At 39.9% G+C, this 13262-nt stretch overlaps 1 protein-coding gene across 1 annotated transcript in view; it reads right to left on the bottom strand.

Moving 5' to 3' along the window:
* Positions 1-13262, bottom strand: part of LOC126188388 (hemicentin-2-like) — a 761121-nt gene that overhangs the window by 389623 nt on the left and 358236 nt on the right. The window contains exons 4-5 of the mRNA XM_049929988.1: positions 5485-5595; positions 419-622 (exon numbers count right to left, since the gene is read on the bottom strand). Coding sequence (XP_049785945.1) covers positions 419-622; positions 5485-5595 — 315 coding nt within the window. The remainder of the gene's footprint in view (positions 1-418; positions 623-5484; positions 5596-13262) is intronic.

Below are 13262 nucleotides of genomic sequence, written 5' to 3' on the forward strand. Positions count from 1 at the left end.
GCATTAACATGTATTTATAAATAACTGTTTCACCATGGGTAACACCACGGTCCAAGCTAGTAACATATGTAATTATACTAACCCCCTAAGACATCCCCCCCCCCCCCCCCCAATGGTAAAAACACAAATCGCACACTGGCTGGTACCAACGGTTATTGCCGAGCTAGAGGGATACATTACCCATGACACAGTAGCAGGTAGGCGAGCTGTGTTGTAGCTGCTACTCACAGTTGATGTCGAGCAACACAGATGCATTACCCATCACACAACGTCTAGGCAGGTGAACAGGAAAATGGCACAGTGCCGAAAAAAGTCAACAGCGCAGTAGATGGTACTCGAGAAGGATATCGAGTACCACGGATGCAATGTTCACAAGACAGCGTCTAGACAGGCCATCAGTGCCGTAGCTGATACTCACGGTTCATGTCGAGCAGCACTGCGGCCTCCTTGGGCGGGCGGCGGTCGTTGTTGGAGGCCCTGCAGCGCAGGCTCGTGAGCAGGTCGGCCCTCGCGAGGCCGTGCATAGTCAGCTGCGCGCGCACCCGGCCCTGCCCCACCGCCGACGACTGGTTGCTTACCAGTCGCTCTTCCCGGTACCACTCCACAGTAGGTGCTGGTTTGCCTGCACATCACATATCTCTTGTGATCAAAGCTCATAAGTAGGCTAAGTTCAACAGCAACCTCCCAGAGACCAAAATTAGAATAGATGGAAATCATTGTATTTCTACTATACGAGGTGCATTCAAGTTCTAAGGCCTCCGATTTTTTTTTCTCCGGACTGGAAAGAGATAGAAACATGCGCATTGTTTTAAAATGAGGCCGCGTCCATTGTCAATACGTCCCAGAGATGGCAGCACCGTACGGCAGATGGAATTTTACCGCCAGCGTCGAGAATGAGAACTGTTTTAAATACTTAAAATGGCGACGTTTTCCTTACTTGAACAGCGTGTAATCATTCGTTTTCTGAATTTGCGTGGTGTGAAACCAATTGAAATTCATCGACAGTTGAAGGAGACATGTGGTGATGGAGTTACGGTTGTGTCGAAAGTGCGTTCGTGGGTGCGACAGTTTAATGAAGGCAGAACATCGTGTGACAGCAAACCGAAACAACCTCGGGCTCGCACAAGCCGGTCTGACGACATGATCGAGAAAGTGGAGAGAATTGTTTTGGGGTATCGCCGAATGACTGTTGAACAGATCGCCTCCAGAGTTGCCATTTCTGTGGGTTCTGTGCACAAAATCCTGCATGATGACCTGAAAATGCGAAAAGTGTCATCCAGGTGGGTGCTACGAATCCTGACGGACGACCACATGGCTGCCCATGTGGAATGTTGCCAAGCAATGTTGACGCGCAACGACAGCATGAATGGGACTTTCCTTTCGTCGGTTGTGACAATGGATGAGACGTGGATGCCATTTTTCAATCCAGAAACAAAGCACCAGTCAACTCAGTGGAAGCACACAGATTCACCGCCACCAAAAAAATTTCGGGTAACCGCCAGTGTTGAAAAAATGATGGTGGCCATGTTCTGGGACAGCGAGGGCGTAATCCTTACCCATTGCGTTCTAAAGGGCACTATGGTAACAGGTGCTTCCTACGAAAATGTTTTGAAGAACAAATTCCTTCCTGCAATGCAACAAAAACGTCCGGGAAGGGCTGTGTGTGTGCTGTTTCACCAAGACAACGCACCTGCAAATCGAGCTAATGTTACGCAACAGTTTCTTCGTGATAACAACTTTGAAGTGATTCCTCATGCTCCCTACTCACCTGACCTGGCTCTTAATGACTTTTGGCTTTTTCCAACAATGAAAGACACTCTCCGTGGCCGCACATTCCCCAGCCGTGCTGCTATTGCCTCAGCGATTTTCCAATGGCCAAAACAGACTCCTAAAGAAGCCTTCGCCGCTGCCATGGAATCATGGCGTCAGCGTTGTGAAAATGTGTACGTCTGCAGGGCGATTACGTCGAGTAGTAACGCCAGTTTCATCGATTTCGGGTGAGTAGTTAATTAGAAAAAAAAATCGGAGACCTTAGAACTTGAATGCACCTCGTATGGGGTGAATGAGCAGTCACATTGATTACTGACAGGTGCAGGATGTCATGTCACCAGGTAACGGACTGTCAGTGGGTCAAATGTATCTAGTGATGGCGAGTCTTCGAATGGTCATACCGTTTCTCATCCATCTGTGGGTAAGACACTTGGAATGGCCCATGAGTCCCTAATGATGGTGAATCTTTGACGATAACGTGCACCACCCAACTACAGCGACGTATCCTTGCTAGGTATAGTTTTGAGAGGACTAGGTAAAGTCACTGAGTTGTTCCCAAAATATTGTCCTCCATGTATCAGTGTTATGCTGTGAGACCTTATACATTTCCCGCTGAAAGGTTAAACCATTATCTACCGATTATTTCACGGACGCTTCTACCCTGACTACAGGATGCGTGCATCTCTTTGTCCAAAAAAATCTAATAGTCCAGCAGTTACAGTGGGTATGTCCAAAGGGGAAATATTGTAGCGACGGGCAAATAATCTTACTTCCTCCTGTATTAGCGATCATTTTTGACGTTACTGGAAATGAGCCACGCTGGACATTATGTAAAATCCTGCATTCCATTTTTCAGTGAAGGAAGAAGATGGTGACCAATTAGCCAATACGGTCAATCCAGTCTTCTCCAGGCTGTGGGTAATGTGGAAAGTATTTGCTCCAGTAGAGAGCTAATGAGCTCCTATGAGGTAGTGCATGTATTCTAAAGATTTCAAAAGTCATTTGTATATAGTATTTGTTCTTAATTTGATTAAAAAGTCTGTCGCCCTTACAACTAGTCTGAAATTTAGCCTTCCGATTAGCTGATACGTCACCAACGGCAATTTAAGATCATGTTCTCAAATGCCGTAGAGATATAATGTATTTCATTTGGTCAGTGTGTCAGGTATAGCTAGCCATTTCACAAATTTAGTTCATCGGGACAGGTTTAGTTGTTTATATGACTTAAGCAGACAACAAAATTAGTGAGGCGAAGGTTATAGTTTAATGATGAGATCACCAGAAACGTATGACGCAGAAAATCAGTCGTAATATTTATATACTTAATTGTCATAGAATTTTGAAATGGCACCTAGCGTCTGTATGTCGTCATCATGAAGTCTGCAACTCTCTTCTGATCTTGGGAACATACCCCCGTTGCGTTTCTTGAAGCAGTTGGTTCTGTGATAATGGAATATCATTACGAGAGACGAACGCAGTTTCTATCGATCATTCCGCAGGCAACACGCTGTCTTTTAGATATGGCATACAATTTGTAAAACACATTTAGTTCTTAACTATGAGGAATCCTTATGCGACACCACAGAATACCGCACAAGAGTTCAAAAAGGCACCGTTATTTCCGTCACAGCACTATCGATTCTGTGAAGATATGAAGATTGTGGTTGAGAAGCCTCTAAAGTGTAACAGAGTATTTTATAAAGGGATAATAGCCATTGAACAGTAAGCCGCTGTAATTTTCTACTTAAAAGATTCAGCCTTAGTACAATATTAAGAGTGAGAATTAGTTCCTTCTAGCGACTGCTACGATCAAAGTTTATAGTGTACTCATTTTCTCGTATTGTATGAGAAACTATAAAATAAAGTAAAAATCTTCGTAACAGCATTGCGCCTCTTAGGGGCTATTCCGGTGAACCATGGAAGATGCCATGATTGCAGCACTAACGAAAAATATCATTTCTGTCTTTTAGAGAATAAATAAATAATGCGTTACCTGTATTTCTTACATATGCTAACTTATCTTGTATACAGAACATTGTCATTAAAAACAATCTCAATGATTGTGAAATCTGGCTGCCCAAAATTTATCCAAAGTGAATGATTACTTTTTGGGACGTAGAACTTCACTGACAAACAAAAGATTTGTTTTTGTACACTCCGAAGAATAGAATGGGAGATTAGATTTTAGTCATTCAGAAGCGGGAAGAAATGCATATCAAGGACACTGCAAAATATTTCACATTGTTATCACTTCCCAGCGTGTTACTGTGAGAGGTTTTAATTTTCTAATAGGAGACTCTGATGTGGGCACTGAATTTACCAGTCGCTATAATTCGTACCGCGTTCCCTACAGCAATGGAAATTCATTTCTATGATTACACCATGAAGTTACTAGGTACTCATTAATCGTAATTTTTAATGTGTTTTCTTAAAGATGGGTTGGACGCTATGCAAAAAATGATGAAGAGCTTTCACACTGCCACCAGGATGGAAACCCAGGAGTTTTTCATCAAACGTGTATGCTGGAAGGTCTACATTCCTAGATATGCAAAAAATGTCTTACTGAGTGGAAGGACAGCAAAGAACGCTATCGGAATATTGAGAATGACGTGAGATTGGTGTCTGAAGGAGAACAGAGAAGTCCATATGAAATGAATTACATGCACTGTTTGGCACGATGAAGATGAAATCAATGCAAGTCATTGATACACAATGACATAATTTTAAAACGTTCAGGTATGCTAAACACTCGGTAGCAAGTACTTGGTAAATGCGATACTACCTCACTGATTTTCAGGGGCTAGAGAGTGAACGGAAAGAGCACAGAATCGGGAGAATGAGAGAACAACTGACAAAAACGGAAAACATATTGAGCTAACGAGCCTGTAATAGATGCTGTCTTTCTTGTGTTTCGTTAAGTAAGTACTGGGATGAGGTTGTAAAACAATTTTTATGATAAGTGAAGAATTTATCAGAAGGTGAAAGTTAAAAACGCCATAAAATTTTTGATGAACAGATTACGAAAATTATGGTACAAAATGTGAATGCTAATGCTGAAGAGTATCACAGGTACTCTAATGACAAGGTAACCAACAATGTGATTACTAGGTCATAGGAATGGAAGGTAAATACAACAACACTACTGGAAAAATGGAACAAGTAAATCGAATCAAACACCTCTATGTATCTTAAAACAAGAACGGGATGACTTGCAGTAAATAAATAAAATCTAGAATATCAATTTCGAAGCAAGCAGTAAAGTGGAAGAAATAAGTAATATGTGAAAAGCTGATCTAAAGATCGAAAGAAAATCTTAGATAAATGGAGTGTGATTTAGTACGGATCAGAATCATAGACGACAGAGAAGAAAAGTGGAAAGAGACAGAGTACAGAGGAAGTCAGAAAAAGATACGCTGGAATTAAAAAGCCTAGGTGTTAATATGTGACTCTGAGGGGTTATAGTAGCAGATAGCTTATAAAGCGGAACTACGAAGTTGTTATGTATTGACAAAAAGAACAGCAGAATGTAGAGAAAGATGGACAGTCAATATAGTGTAAAGAAAGAGAGCCAACAAAAAAAAAAAATGCTGTTCAGTGGTTCGCAATGCGGACGAAAGACCGCACAAAAGATAATCTGAAGTAAGATCACGCAACTACTCGCCTTGTGCAGATACAAGATTCCAGCCGGCGCAGCACAGGCCGCGGTGTACTGACCTCCAAAGACGTCGCAGCTGAGGGAGAGACTGGAGCCCTCGGTGTAGGGCCCCACGACCGATGTCCGGTTGTTGCCCTTCTCGTCCACAATCACCAGGTCTTCCGGGGGCTCTGGGACAGAAGCAGAACTGCATTTCTTTGCTGTGTTTCCTCTGTAACGGCACATTAGAGTTCAGTAACAGTAGCATAATTAATGAACTTAAATTCTCGAAAATAATGGGATGTCAGGGCGTGCTATGAAAGGTTAGACTGAAATTACACGTCATCATAAAAGGAAGCGTAAAAATAAATTCTGAAAACTTAATAACCTGTTTTCGAGCATACAGGGTATTACATAGTGCAATCGTTGTATAAGTCTCAGCAGCGGAAAAGTAATTTATTTATTACTAGTGTTCTCTAACAGATACAGATAACTAAAGAAGTTATCAGTAATATATCATATTTATGACACATTATTACAGATTTATGACACAGTATTAACACATGCTTAATCTTTCATATCGGTTCCGACATACTGTTCGATTTAAATTCACATCTTGTGGACATGTTCTCCGTTTGTTTTGTTTCTAGTGTACATTCATTTTATGTTTGTAGGCATTTTTTCAGTTGCATATAAATTGTTCATACATATTTCTTTTACGTAAAATTTTTATAATGTAAAATTATAGCAAATTCACTTACGTGCTATACCCAGTCAGGAGTAAGCATTATCTGAGCTTTTAAGCGAAGGGGAGATAGATAGAATGTAGGTTCGTTAATGTGGATAGTTATAAAATACCGTTAGATAATGTATTGGGTTGAGGTATTTGCACTGCGATTTGTGGGAAAGCAAGTCAAAAGAGGTACTTTAACTTGCAAGTGCAAAGTGAATTCGGATCGGAGAGCTACAGTAGAGCAATAAAGTTTACTGTTACGTCCGCCTGAAGCATGTCAAGTTTGTTGGCTGCTGGACCCTGATTTAAAAAGTATGGTTGGAAGGGGTATTAAGAGACACTTACTACTAAGAATTAATAATAATGCTAATGAGGGAGCAACGTGTATACTAACTGTTGCCTGTGAATGAGCGGTGCAGATGAAGATATACCAACTTTCTGTGAGCATTTTAATTTGAGAAGTATATTAAAAGTGTTAATACTGCATGGTTAAATGATGATGGAATCCTCTTGGGTAAAATATTCCGGAGGTAAAATAGTCCCCCATTAGGATCTCCGGGCGGGGACTACTCAAGAGGACGTTGTTTCAGGAGAAAGAAAACTGGCGTTCTACGGATCGGAGCGTGGAATGTCAGATCCCTTAATCGAGCAGATAGGTTGGAAAATTTAAAAAGGGAAATGGATAGGTTAAAGTTAGATATAATGGCAATTGGTGAAGTTCGGTGGCAGGAGGAACAAGACTTTTGGTCAGGTGAATACAGGGTTATAAATACAAAATTAAATAGGGGTAATGCAGGAGTAGGTTTAATAATGAATAAAAAAAGTAGGAGTGCAGGTAAGCTACTACAAACAGCATAGTGAACGCATTATTGTGGCCAAGATAGACACGAATCCCCTCTCCTACTACAGTAGTACAAGTTTATATGCCAACTAGCTCTGCAGATGATGAAGAAAATGATGAAATGTATGATGAGATAAAAGAAATTATTCAGGTAGTGAAGGGAGACGAATTTAATAGTCATGGGTGACTGGAATTCGAGTATAGGAAAAGGGAGAGAAGGAAACGTAGTAGGTGAATATGGATTGGGGGTAAGAAATGAAAGAGGAAGACGTCTGTTAGAATTTTGCACAAAGCATAACTTAATCATAGCTAACACCTGGTTCAAGAATCATAAAAGAAGGTTGTATACATGGAAGCATCCCGGAGATACTAAAAGGTATCAGATAGATTATATAATGGTAAGACAGAGATTTAGGAACCAGGTTGTAAATTGTAAGATATTTCCAGGGGCAGATATGTGGACTCTGACCACAATCTATTGGTTATGAACTGCAGATTAAAATTGAAGAAACTGCAAAAAGGTGGGAATTTAAGGAGATGGGACCTGGATAAACTGACTAAACCAGAGGTTGTGCAGAGTTTCAGGAAGAGCATAAGGGAACAGTTGACAGCAGTGAGGGAAAGAAGTGCAGTAGAAGAAGAATGGGTAGCTCTGAGGGATGAAGTAGTGAAGGCAGTAGAGGATCAAGTAGGTAAAAATACGAGGGCTAGTAGAAATCCTTGGGTAAAAGAAGAAGTATTGAATTTAATTGATGAAAGAAAGAAGCATAAAAACGCAGTAAATGAAGCAGCCAAAACGGAATACAAACGTCTCAAAAACGAGATCGACAGGAAGTGCAAAATGGCTAAGCCGGCATGGCTAGAGGACAAATGTAAGGATGTAGAGGCTTATCTCACCAGGGACAAGATAGATATTGCCCACAGGCAAATTGAAGAGACCTTTGGAGAAAAGAGAACCACTTGTATGAATATCAAGAGCTCAGATGGAAACCCAGTTCTAAGCAAAGAAGGGAAAGCAGAAAGGGGGAAGGAGTATATAGAGGGTCTATACAAGGGCGATTTACTTGAGGGCAATGTTATAGAAATGGAAGAGGATGTAGATGAAGATGAAATGGGAGATACGATACCGCGTGAAGAGTTTGATAGAGCACTGAAAGATCTAAGTCGAAATAAGGCCCCGGGAGTAGACAACATTCCATTACAACTACTGACAGCCTTGGGAGAGCCAGTTCTGACAAAACTCTACCATCTGGTGAGCAAGATGTATGAGACAGGCGAAATACCGTCAGACTTCAAGAGCATATAACAATTCCAATCTTAAAGAGAGCAGGTGTTGACAGATGTGAAAATTACCGAACTATCAGTTTAATAAGTCACAGCTGCAAAATACTAACGCGAATTCTTTACAGACAAATGGAAAAACTGGTATAAGCCGATCTCGGGTCAGATCAGTTTGGATTCCGTAGAAATCTTGGAACACGTTAGGCAATACTGACCTTACGACTTATCTTAGAAGAAAGATTAAGGAAAGGCTAACCTACCTAGAATTTGTAGACTTATAGAAAGCTTTTGACAATGTTGAGTGGAATACTCTCTTTCAAACTCTAAAGGTGGCAGGGATAAAATACAGGGAGCGAAAGGCTATTTACAATTTGTACAGAAACCAGATGGCAGTTATAAGAGTAGAGGGACATGAAAGGGAAGCAGTGGTTGGGAAGGGAGTGAGACAGGGTTGTAGCTTCTCCCCAATGTTATTCAATCTGTATATTGAGCAAGCAGTAAAGGAAACAAAAGAAAAATTCGGAGTAGGTATTAAAATCCATGGAGAAGAAATAAAAACTTTGAGGTCCACTGATAACATTGTAATTCTGTCAGAGACAGCAAAGGACTCGAAAGAGCAGTTGAACGGAATAGACAGTGTCTTGAAGGGAAGATATACGATGAACATCAACAAAAGCAAAAGGAGGATAATGGAATGTGGTCGAATTTAGTCGCGTGATGCTGAGGGAATCACGTTAGGAAATGAGACACTTAAAGTAGTAAAGGTATTTTGCTATTTGGGGAGCTAAATAACTGATAATTGTCGAAGTGGAGAAGATATAAAATGTAGACTGGCAATGGTAAGGATAGCGTTTCTGAAGAAGAGAAATTTATTAACATCGAGTATAAATTTAAGTGTGAGGAAGTCGTTTCTGAGAGTTATTGTATGTATTGTAGCCATGTATGGAAGTGAAACATGGACGATAAATAGTTTGGACAGGAAGAGAATAGAAGCTTTCGAAATGTGGTACTACAGAAGAATGCTGAAGATTATATGGGTAGATCATATAGCTAATGAGGGGGTATTGAACAGAATTGGGGAGAAGAGTAGTTTGTGGCACAACTTGACCAGAAGAAGGGACCGGTTTGTAGGACATGTTCTGAGGCATCAAGGGGTCACAAATTTAGCATTGGAGGGCAGCGTGGATGGTAAAAATCGTAGAGGGAAACCAAGAGATGAATACACTAAGCAGATTCAGAAGGATGAAGGCTGCAGTAGGTACTGGACGATGAAGAAGCTTGCACAGGATAGGGTAGCATGGAGAGCTGCATCAAACCAGTCTCAGGACTGAAGACCACAACAACAAGAACAACAACAACAACATTAAAAGTGTTAAATAATTGGGAGGGCATAGCACAGATGTTGTGAGGAGTGGAATAATAAAGAAAAATTCCCAAATTGTTTTAGCAAATAAATTTAACCAAGCGTTTACTCTTTACTAGTGCAAGATACTGTCTTCTCTAAAATCACACGAAAAATTATATCTATATGTAATCTCTCATTTGTTCATCTGATGGCCTTCTTCTACGATTTTAACCCTCCAGGCTTCCCTCCAGTACTAAATTGGAGATCCCTTGATGCGTCAGAACGTGTCCTACCAATCCATCCCTTCTTCTAGTCCAGTTGTGCCACAAATGCCTCTTCTCCCCGATTCTCGTAGGTACCTCTTGATTAGTTACGTGATCTACCCATCTAACCTTCAGCATTATTCTATTCTCTTCTTGTCTAAACTATTTATCATCCATGTTTCACTTCCATACATAGCTACACTCCGTGCCAATACTTTCAGAAAAGACGCCCTGACCCTTAAATCTATACTCGATGTTAACAAATTTCCTTTCTTCAGAAACGCTTTCCTTGCCATTTGCAGACTACATTTTATATCGTCCCTACTTCGATAGTTATCAGTTATTTTACTTCCAAAAAAGCAAAACTCATTTACAAACATTAGTGTCTCATTTCCTAATCTAATTCCCTCATCATCACCTGATTTAATTCGACTACATTCCATTACTTTTGTTTTGCTTTTATTGATGTCCATCTTATATCCTCTTTTGAAGACACTGCCCATTCCGTTCAACTGCTCTTCCATGTTCTTTGCTGTCTCTGACATAATTACATTGTCGTCGGCAAACCTCAGAGTTTTTATTTCTTCTCCCAGAGTTTTAATTCCTGATTCAAATTTATCTTTGGTTTCCTTTAGTGCTTGTTCAACGCACAGATTGAACAACATCGGCCGGCACTTGCCTTTCCGCCTTAACATCATCGACAAACCTAAAGGTTTTTTTCTTCTTCCTGTATTTAATTCCTATTCCAAATTTTTCTTTTGTTTCCTTTACTGCTTTCTCAGTATTCAGATTGAATAATATTGCTGAGTGAGACACTGGTGTCCCTGTCTCACTCACTTCTCAACTGTTGCCTCCCTTTCGTGCCCCTCGACTCTTGTAACAGCCATCTGGTTTCTGTACAAATTGTGAATAGTCTTTCGCTCACTGTATTTTACCCCTGCTACCTTCAAAATTTGAAAAAGAGTAGCCCAGTTTACACTGTCAATAGCTTCCTCTAAGTCTACAAATGCTATAAACATAGGTATGACTTTCCTTAATCTAGCTTCCAAGATACGTCGTACGGTCCGTATTGCCTCGCGTGTTCCCACATTTCTACTGAATCCAAACTGATCTCCCCAAAGGTCGTCTTCTACCAGTTTTTCCATTCGTCTGAAAAGAACTTTGCAGGCGTGATTTATGAAATTGATAGCTCGATAATTTTCACACCTGTCAGCACTTGCTTTCTTTGGAACTGGAATTATTATATTCTTCTTGATGTCTGAGGGTATTTCGCCTGTCTCATACATCTTGCATCCCATACATCTGCTTATGATATCGTATAGTTAATATCCATTCGTATATCTGGTTTCTGTAATGCACTTGTGGTGTGCTTGATGGCATATGAGTGCGAATATGTGCACGCAAGCTGTGTATGATAACGTGAAACAAGGTTTAAGAAGCGAGTTGCTCAACTATTACATGTTGAGTTAATTAGCTTCCAATGTGTTGAGCAACAGTTGAACTACGTCGACCCAGACAGAATTCGGGGAAAGTTTTGAAGAATATCCTTATTTGAGTACCATACAGCAGTTTACAGAAGAGAATAGCTATAGATTATCAAGGAACATTCGACATTATAATCGCTACACAATCACTTGTCAGACTGGAGAAACAATGACCACCTTGTTGCTGTGTTAAGCTTCCAATAGTCGGGTCTGTTTTCAAATTTTTGTATTGTTTTGAAAGATTCTCCACATTCATCTTCTCGAAATCTTGCTCTGGTTTGATACACAAGTCCATTTTGAGAGTTATAAGATTTAAAAATAATGCAATGAAGCCATTAACATGATCAGATGGGAGCAATAAGTGTGATATAGGCAACAACCCAGTAGAACAAGTAATGCTTGATATCTGTATTACTTCCTTCCACTTCGAATACAAATCCTAATAAATTTCCATAATCGATCTGATTTTCGTCTACTAGAGATTTTTAACTTCAAATGTTAATCTATCTTTGGCATAAATATAAGAGTATTTGTTGCGAGTTTTGTGCAATTTTATTTTCTATCTTGTGTTACACGACGTATTTAATTATATGAGAAAGTAATTTCAGATCGTTAAATCAATAACGAGCATATTAATAAAATAAAAACTTGTACTTTGCACCTGCTGTTGAATTATTATTACCTTTTTGGCTTCAAAGTAATTTACCTTCAAGACATATTGAGTGTATAACTACCAAACAATTGAGACAAAGTAAGTTTGATGTACTTGTGGGTTGTTAAAGTTCACTAGGTAAGAAACTACTAGTACAACACATTATCTGTTGCACGAAAATTTGCAAATTTAGAATCTTCCCCCTTGGGACCGAATTTCTGCGGCCCCCATTATGACAATAGGAACCCTTAGTGACATGTGAAAGTCTCGTCAGCTTTCTGTTCTAACACTTTCGGTGTTTCCTCTCTAAGTGTACCATTTTTGTCAGACGTGTTGAAACACCCTAACGAGTTCAAATCTGAAAGAAAACTGTTAATGTAAACGTGACAACTCAGGCTAAGCTTATCTTGCACATGCAGGTAGATTTGAGTGCTACTTGAAGCTTTGTGAGCAAGCTGTTTTACAGTTTAATTATTCTGGACTCTACAATTGTTCCGTGATTACATGGTCCTTACTCCCTTCTAGCAGCGTCTAATTAGCCTGCGCCAACGGACCTTTGAATTCACAACACTCTGTGGCTGACAGAAGACTAATCTGTATTCAATGGAGCTTAGGCAAAGGAACCACTGACAAATGTTAGCAGACAAGAGAACGATAATCCAGCAACTGTTTAGACAAAATATCTGCTCTGACTTATTTTAATATTTCCGGGAAGACTTGAGTGTATTACGATGTAGTTTAAATTAATATTCAAGTCTGAATCTCAACTGTGTGTAAGAGTGTTGCAAATCTTATGAATGTCTTATTCTTTTGTCTTAATTTTTTTGGAAAGTGTTTTAGTTTAGGCTTCTACAACAACAATCGCAGAAAAATATCTTGATATGCTATTGTTTACGTAATACATTTTGAATCCTCTTGGCCATTTACAAGGTGCTAACAAGTACATAACTGGAAGTGGTATCTTAATATTAACAAAACAGGAAGGCGGTATTCAAGGGACAATTTCAATGTTGGTGCATCTTTAATGTTTTTTTCCAGTAATCATGGTCATGACCGCAAGGAAATTGACACATCGCTCCCTGAACGATGGGAATCTTTTCCACTTATGCAGAGTGAATCAGAATTCCACCGACACTCTCTCTGAAGTTGTTCACGGATATTTTCCGAATATTTTGTTGTAAGGGAATCATGGTCTCTGGAAGTTCATTACAGGACAATTTCATTTCTTTTGGACAGCAATGGGTATATCGCAGTGATCC

This window comes from Schistocerca cancellata, chromosome 5 (assembly GCF_023864275.1).
Source record: "Schistocerca cancellata isolate TAMUIC-IGC-003103 chromosome 5, iqSchCanc2.1, whole genome shotgun sequence".
Taxonomy (NCBI): Eukaryota; Metazoa; Arthropoda; class Insecta; order Orthoptera; family Acrididae; genus Schistocerca; species Schistocerca cancellata.